Source organism: Podarcis erhardii (genome assembly GCF_964252035.2).
Source record: "Podarcis erhardii genome assembly, chromosome: 1".
Classification (NCBI taxonomy): domain Eukaryota; kingdom Metazoa; phylum Chordata; class Lepidosauria; order Squamata; family Lacertidae; genus Podarcis; species Podarcis erhardii.
The window spans coordinates 82,046,439-82,066,446 of record NC_138497.1 but is presented as its reverse complement, the minus strand read 5'-3'; the positions used below and the strand labels follow the sequence as shown (position 1 = coordinate 82,066,446).

At 40.3% G+C, this 20,008-nt stretch overlaps 1 protein-coding gene across 4 annotated transcripts in view; it reads right to left on the bottom strand.

Annotated features, from left to right (window-relative positions):
- Nucleotides 1-20,008, bottom strand: part of SYT7 (synaptotagmin 7) — a 227,142-nt gene that overhangs the window by 103,608 nt on the left and 103,526 nt on the right. For 3 of the 4 annotated variants that reach the window (XM_081837221.1, XM_081837222.1, XM_081837223.1), the window contains exons 1-2: nucleotides 7,096-7,147; nucleotides 4,220-4,323 (exon numbers count right to left, since the gene is read on the bottom strand). In XM_081837221.1, the coding sequence (XP_081693347.1) occupies nucleotides 4,220-4,323; nucleotides 7,096-7,132 (141 nt within the window). In that variant the 5' untranslated portion in view covers nucleotides 7,133-7,147. Of the gene's footprint in view, nucleotides 1-4,219; nucleotides 4,324-7,095; nucleotides 7,148-20,008 lie in introns of those variants that run through there. The other variant, XM_081837220.1, reaches the window with a different exon arrangement.

The window sequence follows — 20,008 nt, the reverse complement described above, 5'->3', positions numbered from 1 at the left end:
ACAATAGGTTTACACTTCAAGTTTTCATGTACCTATCATTAGGTGACACAAATAGCAACAAAAATATCGTGCCAAAATAATAAATGACTTATTCACAAGTGTATTTTCCGCCCTAAACATGAAATCAGTGCTGAGGACACACTTCCATTTAAAGGCAGAATAGAAAGGAACCCACCCCAGATTTCAGAAGCCAGGTCCCATTTGCACTCTTTATGTGCTGAGATCTTGGTCAGTGGATGCTGGGGAAGCCATGTGTATTTCCTGAGGCCTTATTCTACTGAATAATGGTCAAAGGCCATTGGCTTTAAAACAGACAAGCGGGGGGAGACAAACTGAAGCGGAACGTTAAGTGATGGCTGGAAGTTGTGATCAAAACCTTAGGTCACGGACACCTGAGAGACAATTACCTTATCACAACACAGACACAAGTATTTCTCCAGATGAGCTGCCATGACCTATTGCATGAGCTGAGAAGAAGGAGAAGATGAAGGGAGAAGGAAAAGAAGAGCTGGTTAAAGAATACAGTGGTACCTTGGGTTAAGAACTTAATTCGTTCTGGAGGTCCGTTCTTAACCTGAAACTGTTCTTAACCTGAGGTACCACTTCAGCTAATGGGGCCTCCCGGTGCCGCCGTGCGATTTCTGTTCTCATCCTGAAGCAAAGTTCTTAATCTGAGGTACTATTTCTGGGTTGGCGGAGTCTGTAACCTGAAGCGTCTGTAACCTGAGGTACTACTGTACATGGGGCTTTTCAGTGATGTAGATGCCATGCACCAGATTAGCCTGCCTATTGCTCAGTGAAGTACCAAATGGAGCAACTGTATGCATATATTACTTCACTCCATTCAATCCATACTTTATTTTGACAACAGGCATGGAAATTAGGCAAAGATTTTGCAGTCACAAAAAGATCCAGGCCCTAGTTAACGCTGCCAGTCTCTAGCTTCCGTCTGTCATATTTTGCTTATCTAACCTGTCTGTGTAGCGGTAAATTTAAATCCCACAAACATCCAGGTCTTGCAAAGAGTTGTTTGCAAACATGGGTTTCTGAAAAGGTACAAACTTCTCACCTTTTATTGATGATCTTGATCTTTGCTGCTTTTCTTCCTTCACTAGCATTGAAGTGGGGCTTTTATGTTGAGACTTGAGAGAGACCAAGCTGCTACAGATGGATTAGTTAGAAGATGAGTGAATGCCTGCCACAACCAGGGAGCCGGTGTGGTGTAGCAGATAAAGGGCTGGATTTAGACTGGAGAGATAGGGGCTTACATTCTCACAGATCTCAAAGCTCACTTGGTGGCTCAGCTTACTTCACAAAGTTGCTATGTGATGCCCTTAGCATCCTGGGAAAAGGCTTGATATAAATATGATGGTAGAAAGGGCAGATGTGGAACTATCTGGACTTTAGAAGCTGAGTTTGTCTGCCTTGCCCCTCCCACCTCACAGCTTTCTGATTCATTGAGAGCGGCTTGGGCCAGAACTGAAACAAAGGTATTACAGGGTCTTGTACAGCTGAGTCCATGACAGAAGCACAGGGAAGTTGATGCTCTGGCACCAAGACCTGTCAATTCAAAATCATCTTGGTCCTGAGTCTATATGGGGTTGAATGCACTATGTTCTCAGATTCAGAGCAGTTTGGGTGGCATGACTGCCTGCTATGGGTGGACAGGCCTTGAAATGGTTGTTTGTGCTTGTTTATTTGTTGCAATTGATGGGAGTGATTTTCTTTTGTTGCACACTGATGTTGTGTTGTCATTATCTTGTAATGCTACATATAAATTAGATCCTTCCATTTTGTTGGTTAGAATTATAGTTTGCTGTAAGTTGGCCATGTGAATTTCATTGTCTATTTTGTGATTCATATGGCTTGTAATTTGCCTTGAGTACAGTAATGTAGAAAGGCGGTACACGAATATTTAAAAAATCATAGCATTTGTACACAAATACCTTAAAAATAAAAAAAAGCCAGCATGCATCACATTCTAAACTTATTGGCTGAGAGTGATAAGCTTACTGTGTTGGGATACTGCTGCCCGCCCCCTGCTTTTTAATTAAAAATAAATTAGATTAGACATGCCTTCCAGTTTTCTTGGCTGTTTTAACAATGCCTCAGGTCTTACAAAAATGTTACATTTATGAAAAAATTAAAAACTGTTAATAAAATGAACTACATAAAATAAAAAGAAAGTTTGTGAAAAGGTTCGTTATTCAACAGATAACTACTCCCACGCTGGGAGGGCAGCCTCTAGTCTAAGGCATTCAAAAAAGGTCACAAAATTGCATGAGGTTAGAGGGAGAGGAACTGAACCATTCACGTTGCAAGATGGAATTTTCCACTATCTTTTTAAAGGCTGGGTGAAAAGAACTGTTACTTCTCAATGTACAGAAGAGTCTGAAAAATTAAATTTAAAAAATGTAGCAGAATAATTTTGACAGAAGACAACTGGACTCCCTGCACAATTGAGGGTAACCTAATCATATATCTACGGGGATTGCCTGGAAAGGAGCTGCCAGCCACAGGGGCAGAGTGCCCTATAAGGCATGGAAGGGAGTAGTTCAGTTTCTTTGCATAGAACTATTCATGTGTATACAGCACTCGCAGTTTCAAACCAGAGTGCACTTTTTGCTCCAGCTCCATATTGCTGTACTAGTTCTGCTTCCAACGATCATGCATTAATAGCAGCTGTCTGCAAGAGAAGCCCTGTGAGAGCAGCAGGAACCCCGCACGAACAAGGGCCCTGAACACATGAAGCCCTAATGTACAACTTCTCATCTGTAAGGATTCTCTTGCAGAAACTGCACTCAATGCACAGTAGCTGGAGAACAGCCCCACTCCAGATGGGTTATATGAGTACCTTACATGTAAGCAATGCATGAACAGAGCTCATGCGTGCCACAAATCTGAACTGAACTTTAAGCTTCTTCTTTTTTACATTTTTATTTTGAACATTTATATTCTGCCTTTCTTTCTACATGAAGCTCAAGGTGACATACGTAGTGTTCTCAGGCAACCTCCCATCCTGATATTAACCTGCTTAGCTTCAGTAAAGTGGCTGCACCATGTGGACTTGACCCAACTGCAGCCCTGCTCTATGAGGTCTTGATGAACAAGAAGCCTCTTTTACTTTTCCACACTGAACTGCCTAAAGTTCGCAACAGCCCAGGACTTTTACGCAGAACAGCTATTCCCATGATCATAGATGCTACCACTTTCTGAACTGCAGAGAAATGTAATAAACTCATAGACAGTCCAGCATAAGTATCAGAATGAATAGGAAATGTACATCATAGCTGATTTCATTTGTGGGATTACCAAAGTAGAAAAGAGGCATTTGTTTCTGTGAACCAGTATGAATGGAGGAGTGATAGAGCATATGATACATTTCAGTAAGATATTGGGTGTGGGCTTTAAAAAAGAAGAAAAAAAGTTCACCATGAAATGCATTCTGTCAGCCATGCAAAAAACATACTTGAGTCAGTCCCCTCTGCAGGGTGTATTTCTGTGTGTATGTTTGCACATGCATGGAGAACGTTTGAAAGTGGTCTGATATTCCTGAAAAAGTGCCAGCAGAGTCTGGGTAATCAAATCAAGGCACAAACTGATGGTTACATGGTCCGTGAAAGAATCTCCCTGTCCTGATAAAACCAGGCATAATTAAAAAATATTTTTGCCTACTATAATCAGCACCAGGATTCCAGTCTTTTCTCCAATTCAAGATACTGTCGTTTGTTCTCCAGGTGGCATGAATAATGATTCTGACCACCTCATCTCCTTTCCATTCCATATTTGAGGTTCACCAATGATCTACTTTTCTCTGCCATCCACCTGTTTCTCCCCTCCCCATTTCATACTTGCCCCTTTCCAGTCCTTCATTTACTTGGTTTGGTTTCTCCTACATATAGCTTCTGATCTGTTAATTACTGTTGTTGGAACAGAGCTACAGTCCCACGTTAATTGCTGGTGTTATGCCCCAAGCATTTAGCAGGGACTGGGGGCACCGTATAAACACCATTATTATTATCAACCAGCATTGTAATTAAACTCCTGCTTGACTCTCACCCCCCAGAAGCATGCTTCTTTGCATCCTGTGCCACAGTCTATTCCAGCCAGAGGGACCCTGAAGCTTTCAAACAGCTGGCTTGCCCAGAGGAAAAAAAAGTATTCCTACCTGTTTCGCTTCCCTTTTCAGCATAGCCAATTGCACATGGTTATGACTTACCAGTTTGCGCTGACACCACTGGCAGATCCCACACAGGACAATGGTAACACTAAGGCTGATGGTGATGATGGCTGAGACCAGAAGGACATCACGAGAGGGTGCCCCTGAGAAGAGAAACCCACAGGTTAGCTGTACAAGTGCCTCCAATAAAAGGAAACAGGAAAAAGCTGACAGGATTATTAACAGTTTTGTGGGGCTATCAACAGGCTTGCTGAGACTCAGGGGCCTTGTTAGGGGGTGACCCAAGGAGACTGAGCTCTGGTGGGTTTTTTTTGCAGTTTCTGCTCTTCTTCCCCTTTTAAAACCTCTTTTTGTTTTGCTTGCATGGCAGCTGGCATGATGCAAAGCACAGTACTGGGATGACCTCAGTCATTTACCAGTTTAATTTGCTCAGAGGCCTACATTGTATTCGTACATATACATGAGCATATACAAATTTGGGTCACGGGCCTGTTCCCTGAGTTTTAAATACACAGCAGAGTTGAGGCTCTTGGTTTCCTTGGTACTGCACTTTCCCCTAGCTTACCTTGCAGTCTTTTTCCCCCTGGCCTGGGAGGGTGGGGCCCTGATTGACTCCAGCTGCAAAAGGCTGAGGCTGCAAAAGAGGCCAGAGAGCCTCTTGGCTGCCTCTTAGTGCAGGCCCAGGTCATCAAACCAGAGCATCCACAGCTGCCAGCTGCCACCATTGGCAGGATTGGCAGCAACAGAAGCAGATATGTTTGATGCTTATGATAATATTTTATTCTCTTGTTAATAATGCTGTTTTAAATTTGCATTTTATCTTTGACTTCCTTAAATAATGTTTTCTTCTGGAATGTCTAAGATAACATTTTTTTGTTAATTTTGCTGCATTAAATGTGCATTTTTAGTTGACCTCCTTTGTAGTGTTTTATTTTGAAATCTTTAAGATAATATTTTAGTTTCCTGTTGACCAGCAATGCTTTATTCTGGATTGTTTTATTTGATGTTTAAATGTGAGATTTTTTTCCTTAAAAATATAAAGTGGTATAGAAATGAAATGAACAACCACAATTCCTGCCTATTCTTCTACCCTTTTACCTTGGTTTCTCCCCTAATAAACCTAAACCATCCATGTCTTGGTTTGCCCCATAGTGAAAGGTAAAAGAAAGAGAGGGCCCAGTTCACCAAATCCTCCAATTCTAGAGAAAGTGTTGGGAAGAAAAGAAACAAGGGCTATCAATTCTTGACAGTTTCAATGGCAGGCTAGACCACAGGCAGACAGATCATACCAAAACTTCCAGTTCTGCTGTCTCAGCTGGTAATAAAGGGATTCAGCAGCTGTCCCTAACTTTTACAGGGCAAGTCTTATTGCACAGCATCACAGAACCATAGAACATAATTAGTGTGCTTTATGATTTCATAACGCTCCAGCTGCATGACTCTCCATAGAACAATTATCACAGCACCAGAACGTTGCCTATTTTTTGAAATTATTCCAGCAATTGTTGAGAGCTATTCTCATCACAGCCAGACAAAATGAAGCAAACAAAAACAGATTGTAGTGAATTTAAATCTGTGGTTTATGATATGATAGGCGTCTCAAATCAGTGGTCATTTGGTCAGGAACATCTAATGCTTTTAATAATATAGGTCCTTTAGAGCTGAAGGGAACTGATTCTAATTCAGAAAAGGAGGACAACATCAACAACAGCAGAAACAAGTGTGAAGAGGACCTCAACAAGTGCTAGGAAACAGTGTGTCATAAGGAGATTCTATAACACAAAATGTCTCAGCTTAAAACCCTTCTTCTGAGGCAATGTCAGCTTTTTCTTATCACCTAGAGCAGTGGTTCTCAAAGGGTGTGTCAGAAGACAATCAAAGAAAGAGTTAAAATTTCACTGTAGTACAGGAGGTGACCATTTTTAGGTGTGTCCAATTGATGCATGATCACTGATATGCGGGTCCTTTTGTACCTGGAAGAGGGTAGAATGGGGGCAGGGCAGGGTGGGGCAGAATGCCATGGGTTGGGGTGACACTAGAAGTGGTCACTGCCTGTATAGTATAGTATCTTCCTATCTCTCTAAGCAGGATTTGCTTACCACATTTTCAAGTGAGTGAAGAAATGCACATTAACACCTAAAGAGGAGGTTGACCCATAAGACCATCAAGTTCAGAGTCTTAAATTACCTGGCTGTACCATTGGTGATGCTTTTGTGCTTTGATAGGGTTAGAAATCAATAAAAAAGGTGAACTGGTGAGATTGGCAGGTGACACACAACTTACTTAGCATTGTACTTTGTACAGTCTACTTGAAGTGCTTTAGGACATTCAGGGCTTAAAGCAGCACAACTGACTATGAAAATCATCTGATAGAAATTCAAAGTAATGGACACTGAAAGGAATGTTTTAAACCACTCAGACACAACTCTGTGTTCTAAATTAACAGTAACCTCTCTTGGAAAAAGGTGAAGCATTATCATGAAAAACCTAATGGTTTGGCTTTTTTTTCTTAAGGCACAGCTGGAGGTGAAAAGAAAAAGCAGAAGAGTAAACCAAGAGTAATAAAAATTGTTATAAATGTAATAACGTGGTTATATACATCAATGATATGGCTCACCTAGAGTTCTGTGTTCAGTTCTGATAATTCACTTAGTTATCTTGCACTGAGCAACAAAATAGCTAGATATCCTGGGCTGATAGTAAGAGTATCAAGGACTGGGGTTGAATGCTGTATCAAAGCCTGCCATGGAACTGAAAGCACATACCTATTTCCACTATGAATACACTAAAGGGAAGCCACATACATTTTGGATCCACAGTACACTTTTAAACAGCACTGTCCCAAAGGCCATACTGAACGGGTTCTGCCAGAGGAGGTGGTATCCCACACAAAACCTCAGACAGTTTCAACTCACCTAATAGTATTGAAACAATCAGAGCTGGCCCAGCCATTAGGCCGGATGAAGCCATTGCCTCAGGAGGCAGAAGCCTCTGCCTCTGGTATCAGCGCCAATTTCCAGTGAGATCTTGCGGAGCATGCAAGATCTGGCCAGAAACAGGCACTGATGTTGGCGGTACAGGCAGTGGCAGAGGGGGAAGGGTGCTAGTTCCTGTTTCACCTCAAGCGGCAAGATAGGACATACCACCCCTAGACACAATATTTCCATTATGCTTCCCCCTTGCTAACCAGAAACAGACACACATTATAAAATGGATAAGAGTAAGTTATGGGGAACAGGTTCCTTCAGTTCCACTTCTTTTAAATACAAGTTTAGATAATTGTGCTTCTTTTTTTTATATTCCAGAATCTATAAGACTCCCTGCCACAATAACTCGGAGTTCCTCAATGTGACCCTTTCCCACTGCCACTCATCATGATTTTAAAGCCAACCGGTACCTTGGAGACAGATTGAACTATTAACTGAGATTGTTTATTGAAGATATATTCCATACATAAAGGAATACTGATATTTACACTGAGGTCCTAAATGTGCTTGATGACAGTTTGTAAGAACTCAAAAAATGCATCTGTTGACACCAGCGTCCAAAAGTCTTTTACCTCAGACCAAATTCCCAAAACCAACCCATCCAAATTAGGGTTAGGGTTAGGGTTAGGGTTAGGGTACTAGGTACAATCTGCCTCTGTCATCAAGGGAAGAATTCAATATCATGCTCTTCTGATTTTTCCATCAACACAAGGATTTCTGCTTGCCAGACAGAATGATTCCCCCTCCCCTCATGTTCTGTTCTGGGGGTTCTCCCAATCTCCCAGAGTGGAATGGGGGAGGGGAGTCCCATCACGCCAGTGGGAACTCTTGCATTGGCTTGTGCTAGCATGCTAGGCTAAGTGAATCCTGCCCCAAAGCTCATCCAGTTGTACTTCTGACAACTAGGGCAGTTTAGCTGATTTTTAAAAAGCCTGCTTGTATAACCTTATTCTGGTAAGATCTTTGCACAGTTCAACAAAAAGCTCCCTTCTTCTGATCTTCACCAGAACAGTTGTAGCAGCAGGAAATAATATTCAAGCCTTGGTTATCCATTTTCATCTCAGATTTCTCTGGCAATGCCTCACATCTCCCTCAAAATTGTCTTCATCAAATGACAGTTACCGGTAACTACTGCCTCTTCACCTTAGAACCCCCAGCCAATCAGAACCTGATGTATCCCAGACTAATCAAAATTAATTTACCTGACCCAGGCCCTGTCTATAAATACTAAAAGTGATTGACTCTCTTCATTCTCCATTCCACTCTCAGAACCTGTCACTGAGTAGCTACCGCTGAATTGGCCTCGAACAAAGCAACAATATAAGGCCTCTTTTCCAAAGCAGGAAACATAAATAGATAGACATACATGTAGCATTTGTCCACATTGTTACACATTGCAATGGACAAATATCTGAAACTGCTCCAATTTCAAATATCAAATATGAATATGTGAAATGGGTGAATTCTAGTTTATGCTCTAGTCCAGTGTTTTTCAACCACTGTTCCGTGGCACACTAGTGTGCCGCGAGATGTTGCCTGGTGTGCCGTGGGAAAAATTGAAAAATTCAAAAGATTTAAAAATAAAGTATTTTATAATTTTTCATATTTCTGTTTACTTACTATTTCATAATCAAGTAATTATAAAATACTTTCTTTGTGTTTATTTGATTCCTATTCAAGAGAATTACTTTATATATGGTCAATATAGACACAGAATTAAATTTTTTAACATTTTCTAATGGTGGTGTGCCTCGTGATTTTTTTCATGAAACAAGTGTGCCTTTGCCCAAAAAAGGTTGAAAAACACTGCTCTAGTCATATATGGATAAATTACAAATTGTCATCATTAAAAAAAATATGGAGTTCTTCCATTAGTTTCTTGTCGCAAGTCACTGTGCTAATCCAGTCAAATCTGCAAATGAGTCCACTACAGTTTTAAGAATGAAATAAACTTCAGCCCATGCTTCCTCCACCTCAAATTTGCTTTAAACATCCTACATCAGAACTACACCTTTCTGCTTACTAATACTGGTATGGGAAATAATGCCATAATTTGGGTGATTCCTTGAATCCGAGCTTCTGTGTGTTTCCAATATGATGTGAAGCAGAATTACATGAGAATCCATTTTTTCAATGTCTACCATGCTGTTGTGGTAACAAATGAATGGGCCATCTAATATGAAAGGGTAGGGCCATGGATGCATGCCCAGTTTGCCAATACGTAGGTTGAGTGTCTAAATATCATAGGAAAACTTTGAAGAGAAAGGAAACTAGGGTTGCCATATTCAAAATCTAGACACAAAAGTTGGCAAAAAAGGAGTATTTTGGAGCTATTTTAAAGGAAATTGGGGGGAGGGGGGACGACGACGACACCGCTGACACGGATTGCCATACATTATGACAATTTCCACCCGGACACTGTTTCCGACTGCTGTATTCCGGGTATGTCCAGGAAATTCCGGATGTATGGGAACCCTAAAGGAAAGGAATGCAGAGAAGGGCACGAGAATCAGCCAAACATATAGCAATCCCTTTTGAAGAGCAGAAACTGAAGGACTATTTTTGTTTCATTCATTTAACTTTTTTTAAAGAGGTTTTGAGTAGAGGTCTGAAAAATAATGTATAGCACAGCCAGAGCAAATCAAGTGTTCCCACATTTTGTTGATATGAAAAAGAAGATGCTCAATTAACTGCAAAAGCAACAAGCACACAGCTGATGGGAGAAAGTACCTCTCTCTACACAATGTCATTAACCTGTGGAGTAACTCTTGGCAATAAGAGAATACTGAAGGTTTGGATCAGATTCAAACTAGCTTACACATTTTTACAAAAATAATAATACTCAGAGGCTCACAAAAGAACATTTAAGAAAGAGAAGGAGAGGGGGAAGGGATGGAGAGAGAATTAAATGGAAATTCTTCTCTCATCATGCATTTATTTTTCTATTCTCATTCATGCCCTCTCCCTGTTTGCCATCTATTGGTCCAAAGGATTTAGGCCTGCTGAAATGGACTGGCATCCTGCATAGGTTTGGCTCACAAATGCACTCCTAGCACACACACAACACTAAGTTACAGTAAGTTTGGTCCTAGTGTGGTTTGTTTGAACATCTAATCATGGTCTGTTTTTTGGCAACAAACAGCAATATGAAGCTATGGTTGGTTTGTTGGCTTGCATAAAACTATGGTTTGGCATTATGTCTGAACCAAACAGTCTGGCTTGGTATGTCCATCCCATCCTACATGTTCACCAAAGCACAAGCTTTGGAGAAACAAGTTGTGACGTGTTTGCTCATCAGCGACTGGGTCTTTTTCTGAGTTTGGGTGCCTTGCCAAAGCATCTCCAACAGACTAGCTCTACTATTGCCTCATTATAAGTTAACTTGGATGACAAATATAATTTGAGATCTTTTCAGACATACACCCCCTTAAACATGAAATTCTAAAGCAATACCTGGCTGGTAATTCCCATCCAATTCAATTGAATGACGCGAAATAGAACAATTTCCAGTTCCTTAGGGATATATTTTCTGCAGGAGTGATATCTTTCCTGATTTAAAAACAAACAGAAAATATACATGCTGGAGAGATTACAGAACTAAAGTGTGTGTGTGTGTGTGTGTGAGAGAGAGAGAGAGAGAGAGAGAGAGAGAGAGAGCAGGCACCTTCTGCATCAACTTTTAAATGCCTGCTGAAAACTTTTCTATCCTGCCAGGCCTATGAAGCCAATTAAGAGTACATCCCCCACAATGGTCTACTGAACCATTTATTTTTGCTTTTAACTTGTTTTTTTTTTAATAAAAAAATTATTGTTTGGTTTTATGTTTGTATATTGTTAAAAAGCTTCCCAAGACCAAGAGATAGCAAGTTGTATTGGAGACAGCAAGTTGTGGCATCTTCAGTTATTTAACAAGTACTATCCAAATGCACACATAGAGGCAACTGATGCAATATATCCCCACCACACAATAAGGGTGAGAAACTGCATTACAACTACTGCATTGCATCTGGATCTCTCAAACCACCAGGCATTTATTGAACAATAAACAAATTGTTTAGAAAGGCCCTTGGTACCCTGTTTAAAGGCTTTTTGGAATGAGTAATGTTTGCTTACTCAAGAGCCTGGGTTTCCTAAAGACTTCTATTATCTACCAGGTTGCTCAGCCTTAAAAATATGTGACATATAGCACATGAAAGAAAAGCAAAACAAAAGTGAGGTTTTACATTTGTAAAACTGTTCTTCAGATGAAAACAATCACAATATTAACATAAAAGCTTTTATTTTTAGGGATGGTTAAATTGCTAGGTTAAAGAGGTTAGCCAGCATAAAAGATATTGAAAAAAACCATGGAAATCTGCTTGAAATTAAAGTAAATGATTACAGCAATGTAGAGCATTCATCTGAGGGTTGCTTCACAAATTATGTTTTGCTTGTGTGCTGCAGGAAAGAGGTACACTGTCACTTATTGTGTGCATTGTTGGTCTTCATTGTGCTGGCAAATCCACAGTTTAGGAACCTTAGTTTAGATGGGATAAGGGTGAAAGAATCTGGTTAAGAGGCCTAGGTAGAAAATGTTGGGTGATCTGACATGTATCCCTTTGGTGGCACTCTCAATACATTTCTTAGGGTTTTGGAATATCCACTCCCTACTTTAAATCTTTGAGGGAGAAGTGTGTGTGTGTGTGTGTGTGTGTGTGTGTAAAATCATACCATAACCTATCAATAACCATCTACATTCAGTAATATTCACTTGTGACACTAGATAAATAACACTCAATATCTGTTAATAATTAATCTGTGCAATAATTGTACATTAATAATTAAACTTGATGTATTTCCCCTCTGCCCAATTCTCTATATGCCTACAGCTGCTTTAGAAGCAGATATGGTAATTCTGTAATTCCCACACCATACGTTTAAAGCATATGGCTTCCTCCAAGAACCCTGGGAACTGTAGTTCACTCATTGTAAAGCTACCATTCCCAGCACCTTTAACAAACTACAGTTTCCAGACTTCTTTGGCACATCTAGTTGAACTACCCTCCTTCTTACATTCAGATCCAGATCAAGAGACATGGAGACTAGTCATAACTGGAGCAGGAGATGCATGACTGATGCTGAAAGCAGCAGCATTATGCATAGTGAAATAAAATGTATTGATAATTAAAATGCCACCATTGCACAGAATTTCCCCATACTCATAAGCAGCATCCATGAAGGAGTGCAGTGACATTGCCTCTTACGTTTTGTTTTACTATGTGTTACTGGGGAGAAAGCTGAAGAGGAAACATGAGTTGTTGTCTTAGTGGCAGTCATGTGGCTCTTTTAAAAACACACTGCTGCTTAATCTAGAGCAGAGATACCACTAGGTCTAGTACACCTGTGGGAGGGATCACCGTCTCCCATTCAAACCCCTCTCCCTACTCATATATACAGATAGGTAGCCGTGTTGGTCTGCCATGGTCAAAACAAAATAAAAAAATTCCTTCCAGTAGCACCTTAAAGACCAACTGAGTTAGTTCTAGGTATGAGCTTTCGTGTGCATGCACACTTCTTCAGATACACAGAGTGTATCTGAAGAAGTGTGCATGCACACGAAAGCTCATACCTAGAACTAACTCAGTTGGTCTTTAAGGTGCTACTGGAAGGAATTTTTTTATTTTGTTTTGACCTACTCATATATGTATACAGGCCCTAAGATCAGTGTCTAGGCTTTTGACTTTGATGGCCTCTTAGGGACAGGTTCTCCTGCAAGGCTGCATTGTGAAAAGCTCTTCTCATGGAAAGTTTGCTCAGTGGCCTGGACTCAATGAGGGGGCTGATGGAAAAAAAGTTTGGCTGGTTTTTTTTTTAGCATTTTAAATAAATATGCTGTGCTGCTGCTTGATTTGGCCCTTGGCAATTTAATGTTTATGTTATTGATTTTATATGCTTTTATCATTTCGGTGTATGCTACTCTGAATGTTTTATTATAGAAAGGCAGCTGAACAGAAAGGTTATCAATAAAGAATGAATATTTATGTCCCAAAAAGCTACATACTTGCTCAACACAGACTGATCCCAGCTTCAGAATTCAATCTACTAAAGAAATAATAAAGCTCAGTAGCAGCAGTCGTGGGGGCTGGTCCATGAGTGCAAATGGAGCACTGTCTTGCTTCCTGCAACCAGCCCAGAGGGTGTCCCCAGACTGTTTCCTCCTCCTTAGCCTCAGTAGAATTAGTTGGCTTCCTCTGTCATTGGTTCTAGTTCCACCCACTCATGGCCTTCCTACCTTCCATTTTCCCATTCCCAATGGACAGCAGCCGCCACTGGACAAGTGCTTTTAATAATTCAAGGAAAATCAAATAATCTTAAACAAGAGGTGGGGAAAATACTTAAGGAAAAGAGACCATAACAGATATACAATCCTCTATTCGCTTACCTAGGAGTAAGCTCTACTGAAGTCAATTAGACTTCTGAGTAGACATGTATAGGATTGCACTCTTTGTACTCTAGATTCTTAAATAACAAAAGTTCTTTAGGACATTTAAAAATACAATTGCAGGCAGGCCTCGTTCTTCAGAACCCAAAACACATACTCCTCACAGCTTCATGGAAGATGGATTCCAAACAATTAATTCCACCACTGTCATCTCTCAAGGAGAAATCACAACCAATTTATGGGAGGAAAATCTTCATTTTCAGGTATTGATTGGTTCAAAACCACTTGAAGGAGATGTCACTATCTAAAGTATTTTCAGTTACCACTCCAGACTATACAAAAAGGTTAAATACAAGCCATTATAGGGAAGGAAGGACACTTGCTCAGTAGCAATTTAACAATTGCTAAAAAGTAGCTTCAGGGTATCTGATTGATGATAACTGATATCTATTTGTTAAACATGTATTTGTAGAAGGCAAGGTTTGGCAGGCTGAATCTGTGACCTTGGCAGTTTTTCTACTAAAAAATGGTGGCTACACTACTGTCAAAAGGGATAACAGAATGGCATAGGGTGGCCACCTACGCATCACCAACAAAGAGGATAAATGAGGACAATAATTTGCATGAAATCTGAAAATGCTCATTTATGTGTATAGATGCAAATTTATAAATGGTTGCTACAATTTAAATAGAAATATATTAGAGCTCACCGTGGTGAGGAAGACACCAGGTGACATGTGAGCCTGCTCGTTCTGCTGGCCAGGTGCATCTAACTGTTGATGAGCAATTTCAAGGCTTCTGTTTCTTCCTCTTATGGTTTTATACATTTAAACCAGTCTTGGACTGAATAGCCCTCAAACAAAAGACACCTTCAAATAAAGGGCTGTCCACTGACAGGCATTCAGAAGAGAGGATTGTCTGTAAAGCATAGCCCCTAGAACAGGCATAGGCAGACTCCGGTCCTCCAGATGTTTGGGACTACAATTCCCATCATCCCTAGCTAACAGGACCAGTGGTCAGGGATGATGGGAATTGTAGTCCCAAACATCTGGAGGGCCGGAGTTTGCCTATGCCTGCCCTAGAATGAAGGTACCATGAAGGTACCAAGGCACATATGTTTCTTCAAAGCTTCTACAAGTTACCAGGCTTCATGAGGAATGTTAGGCCTGGAGCATTTTTTAAAAAAATAATTTTCCTATTATACACGGATGCCTCTGAAAGGCTTCTAGGATTTGAGTTACTGGCCTCACAATTGCCTGGTCCATTGTTCCCACCTGTATCGGCAGGAAGTGCAAAATGCCTTTTCCTCCACGCTGCAAATTACAGGCTTCATCTCAGAGAAGGAGTAGAATTAGTAGCGATGCAGGAGACGGCTATATAATTTAACTGCCAAGGAGACAGCAGGAAGGGGAAGCCCTTGCTTATTACACTCTGCAGGGGCGGGGGGGAGGGGGGGCAAAGGGGAGTCACTTGCATCTCCTGGGTCCAAGCATGAGGCAGCACGAGATGAGACACAGAGACTAAGGCACAAACAGATGAACAGAGCACTGCTCCTCTGCGGGATTAAAACTAAGCATTTTGGTTAAACAAGTATAGTTCCTCAGCATCTTTGAGTTAGCAAAGACTTTAAAAAGACAACAATAAAGAGAAGGTGAGGGAAAGTGCCTGAAACCCAGCCATGCCCACCAAGGAGACGGATGCAAAGGAGGGCAGGACTCCAGTGTTTTTAAAAACTATGTAGATGAGGGGAATATTTTTTGGGGGCAAGTTCAACTTGTCATGCCAGGCTGAGAAAAGCTGCACTTGCTTATATTTGCTTTTCTACACAATTACAAATATTTAATAGGTAAAGGTGCTGGACCAGACTTTGCATCTTGTCATTCTAACACCCACCTGTCTCTTAGAGTCAGACCACCTAATAATTCAGCTCATGAAGACACAGGCTGTTATAAGTGGCCACTCAGTTATTGGCTAGAAGGTACAGATCCTCAGAGTGCTATAAGCTATGCACAGTAACACCACCACACCAGAAAGAAGGGAGGCGCAAAGTAATGTGGGTGTGGCTTTCTATGCAATTTGTTTAAAAAGGTAATAGTATAGATGATAGATAGATAGATGATAGATATTTCAAGACATTGTCAGGAGGGTGCTATCTACATGTTTATGTTTGCAGCTACAGAAGGAGCTCCGTATGCTAAGAACTGCTTTACATTTTATGTGGCACTCGTTATACTAGCCCTCCAAATCCACAAGAGTTACTAGCCCACAAATATTTCTTACTCTCCCGAAATATTGGGAGATACTAGAACAAGATCGAGACACATTGAAATTGCAGAGTTTTGAGAAACTAAAAGATAAAGTGCGAGATTGGTTACACTATTATCAAATTAGAGAGGCCTTTAACTTGGATAAAAAAATAGGCTTCCAGGTGGAAAAATCGAAATTAGAAACAGAATTGTTAGAACCTAAAACTAAGATACTTTCGAGAATGTACAACTTGCTGCTAAAATGGAACACTCAGGATGAAACAGCCAAATCAGCTATGATTAAATGGGCACAGGACATTGGTCATAACATTATGTTTGCTGACTGGGAAAAGTTGTGGACCACTGATATGAAGTTTACGGCATGTAATGCCTTAAGAGAAAATATTATGAAAATAATCTATAGGTGGTACATGACCCCAGTCAAGCTTGCAAAAATTTATCACCTGCCTGATAACAAATGTTGGAAATGTAAAGAAACTGAGGGAACATTCTTTCACCTTTGGTGGACATGCCTAAGGGTTAAGGCCTTCTGGGAAATGATCTATAATGAACTAAAAAAGGTATTTAAGCTTACCTTTCCTAAGAAACCAGAGGCCTTCCTTTTGGGCATTGTCGGCCAATTGGTGCCAAAGAAAGATAGAACATTCTTTATGTATGCAACAACCGCACCAAGAATACTCATCGCAAAGTACTGGAAGACACAAGATTTGCCCACCCTGGAAGAATGGAGGATGCAAGTGATGGACTATATGGAATTGGCGGAAATGACTGGCAGAATCCGAGACCTGGGAGAAGAGTCGGTGGAAGAGGAATGGAAGAAGTTTAAATAATACTTACAAAAACATTGTAAAATGTTTGAATGTTAAAATGATGTTGGATATAAAGATAACATGGCGTTAGTGACACAGTAAAAAGAAAAATGCAAGAATGTTTTAAAAGAAAAGGGTGTAAAGGTCAGAGTAATATCATGTCGAAATTAGATAAAATGATATAAGGGATTAAGTTATAAAGAACATGCAAGAATGTATTTAAAAAGAAAGGGAAAATAGAAGACATAATAGGTTGGAATGTACAATATTGATTAAGATTTGAAAGAGGGTAAGGAGCTGCTAAATTTGATTGTGTAAAGGGGAACGCAGGAAAGGGAGACGTGAGGAAGTCAGGAAAGAGGGTTACAAAAATAAGAATTCAAAAACTAATTTTTCTTTATTCTTTGTTCTTTCTTATTTTTTCTGTCATATGTTTTTATTCTGTGTTTTTTATCTTTGTTGGACTATGTTGTTTTTTATTGTATTTCTTTTGTTGTTTTGTTTGATTGCAATATTTTGTTTTATTATATAAAACCAATAAATATCTTTAAAAAAAAATAAAAAAAATATTTCTTACTCTCTGGGTGATTCATTTCAAAAGATAATATTCCTGATCACTTGGTGGGTAGGTGAGTGTGGAATCTTATTCAGCCCATGTGACCAAGCAAGTAGCTATTTACAAGACTGCAGCAGGTCGTACTCAAGCTACTTCCCTGTTACTTCCAGTTTAGTGCTGTGTAATGCTAAGTCAATGATGGGGCCTGGGGTTGCACAGTATTTGTTAGATCAGAAGGCTTTCTGAAGCAAAATAAGAGGATGGCTATCAAAAATTGTCCTGTCATTCTCAGCATTTTAATGTTCGTGATTTCCTGTCACAACACAAAAAAGAATTTCGAGGTCCTGATTACCTCTGGCTTCATAACCTACCAGGCCTATACTCAGGAGTAAGCCCTACTGCATTTAATGGGGCTTAAACTGCAATCCCGTGCACACTTGCCTTGAAGTAAGTCCCATTCCGTGGGGCCTACCTCAGCCTGCAAGAGCCTATTTGCATGGCCATTTCACAAGACACCTATCACTTAATGTGCTATGCATGTCCACGTTCCCCCTGCAGGGATGTGACAATTCTCTCTTCACATCTGCGATGTGCTGTAATGTTTCCAGCGTATGGTGTTATGTTAGTTGCTATTTTTATTCCGTCCTATTATAATAAAAGCTTACAGTTAAAATTAGTAGAAGACAGCAGGGGGCACATGTGCTGCGCTCTTTGCAAATGATTAGAAATTGCATTACAAAATAACCATCCCTTTGGATCTTTATACAGCTAGTGGAAAGTCCCACAGCTAATTTCTAAAGAGGGCTACGTGCCCTTTAACAAAACCTTACGTTTCTGTCATACATTGGAGATCTCCAAGCACTTTACCAACCAATGGGATTGGCACTGGGATTCTGGAAGACTTGTGGCCATAACACTTTGCTCTAAAATTATCTGAACCCAGCTCACATCTTTGCTTCCCTGTGAGCTGCAGACTAAGTATGCTACCTAAGGCAGGTTTTTTAAAAGCTGGCTGGGGTGGGTGGGGGGTAGGGGGTGGGATGGAGAGTTTATTTTAAAAAATATTCTCGATGTAAGACAGCAGTGAGCATTTTATCAATATATGCAAAGAAGCAATTGACATAGAGTTCATCCAGGAGAAGAGGTAGAAATAAAATGCTCGGGCACAATTTATGGTGCTGTAATCAATGTTATATCCACCTGAACCTCCATTTGTAACCCTTCACCTCTTTAACTGAATTGGCTTGATCAACATCGGCAGCACAGAGATGTGATGGAATCTATTCTGGGTCAGGGAACCAGCGTCTGACAAAGGGAGAAAGCAGTAATGGCTTGTTTGCCTGTTTCCCAGGCTACTTTTTTAGACTGTGTGACCTGATTTTGTTCATAGAGGCCAAATACCTGCTGCTCTGAATGCATTCAGCTTGAGCATTCATGAAAGCCCAGCCGTAACTAGCCTGCCTCCTGCAAAGTGAGAAGTTATAAATAAAAGTCAGGTCTGAATGATCTGAAACCGGGGGGGGGGGGGGGGAATCAGGAGGGGAATGTCTCTCCTTTTCCCTTCAAGTGAAGTGTCTTAAAATAGCCAATAGGAATTTTATCAGGTTTTGCACACAGACATAAAAAACCCAGCTGCTGCCTTCAGGTAAAACTGGAAATATGTCTGCCCAAAGGGTCATTCTTCTTGGCAACCATGAAGGAAACTGCCTCCTCAGCCATAAGCTGGGTGTCACTCATAAATCACTGGGGCCAAATGGTATTTATCAGTCTTTGGAAGGTTTTCCGGAGCAAAGTAACAGGGCCAGCGACAAGAAGGTGTAATTTATCATTAAAAACAACTGCTTTACTAGGGCACTGGAGGGTGGCCAATGCTGTGTTCCTCTTTTTAGAAAGATGCTATGGGCGATGCCAGCAATTGTAGGCTGGAGATTTTAACATCAGTGCTAGGAAGAGAGCAGAGAAAACCATTACTACCAGAGCTGGAGCTAAATCTCACAACAGATTATTTAGACCAGCAATTAGGAAGAGGATGCAGAGGCTTGAATGCCTGTATTTAGAGGCTAGGTTGCATTATTGTGGGCCCAGGGCTGAAGTTGCCTGAGATACTCATGTGATTAAAATTAAGTAGAGGGGGGAAGGTGGGTAAAAATCTGTTATTTCTATATGTTCAAGGAGAACATACAACTTTCTTTCAGTATAATTTAGCTTTAAAAAAAACAACTTGAGATTTTCCTGCATTATAAAGCAATACATGTTTATATCAAAGCTATGATTAAATTATCTGACTGAATACATGGATGTGATATTTGCAAATGTTTCTCCTTCATCTCTCTTCTGAGTCTCACCAGTGGTAAGTTTGGGCATTTGTGCAATATGTCAAACTTTATTTTATCACATTCTAAAGCTGCATTTTTCCTATTTCCTAAACAGACAGTGCAGTAATCAAAGGGGGGAATGGGGAAGAGAAGGAGGAAAGGAGAGAGGAAAAGATACTGGCAGCCGATCCTCAATGCCAAATGCCAAACTTAGGTACAGCATTCTTTTATAGATAACTCTTAAACATTATGCCAGATCTCTGTAGTGCCTATTTTACTTGCCATCAGCAGAATATTCATTTCACAGAATCTCATTTAATAGACCTAATAAATTAATCAAATGATCAAGTGGTATGTCATACATTATCATTCACTTAATTTTTTTTATTACTCAGATCCAGTATACCTGAATTTTGGGTATATACTTTTTCTTTTTTTATGCTGTTGAACAAAAACAATGGACCAATTTCATG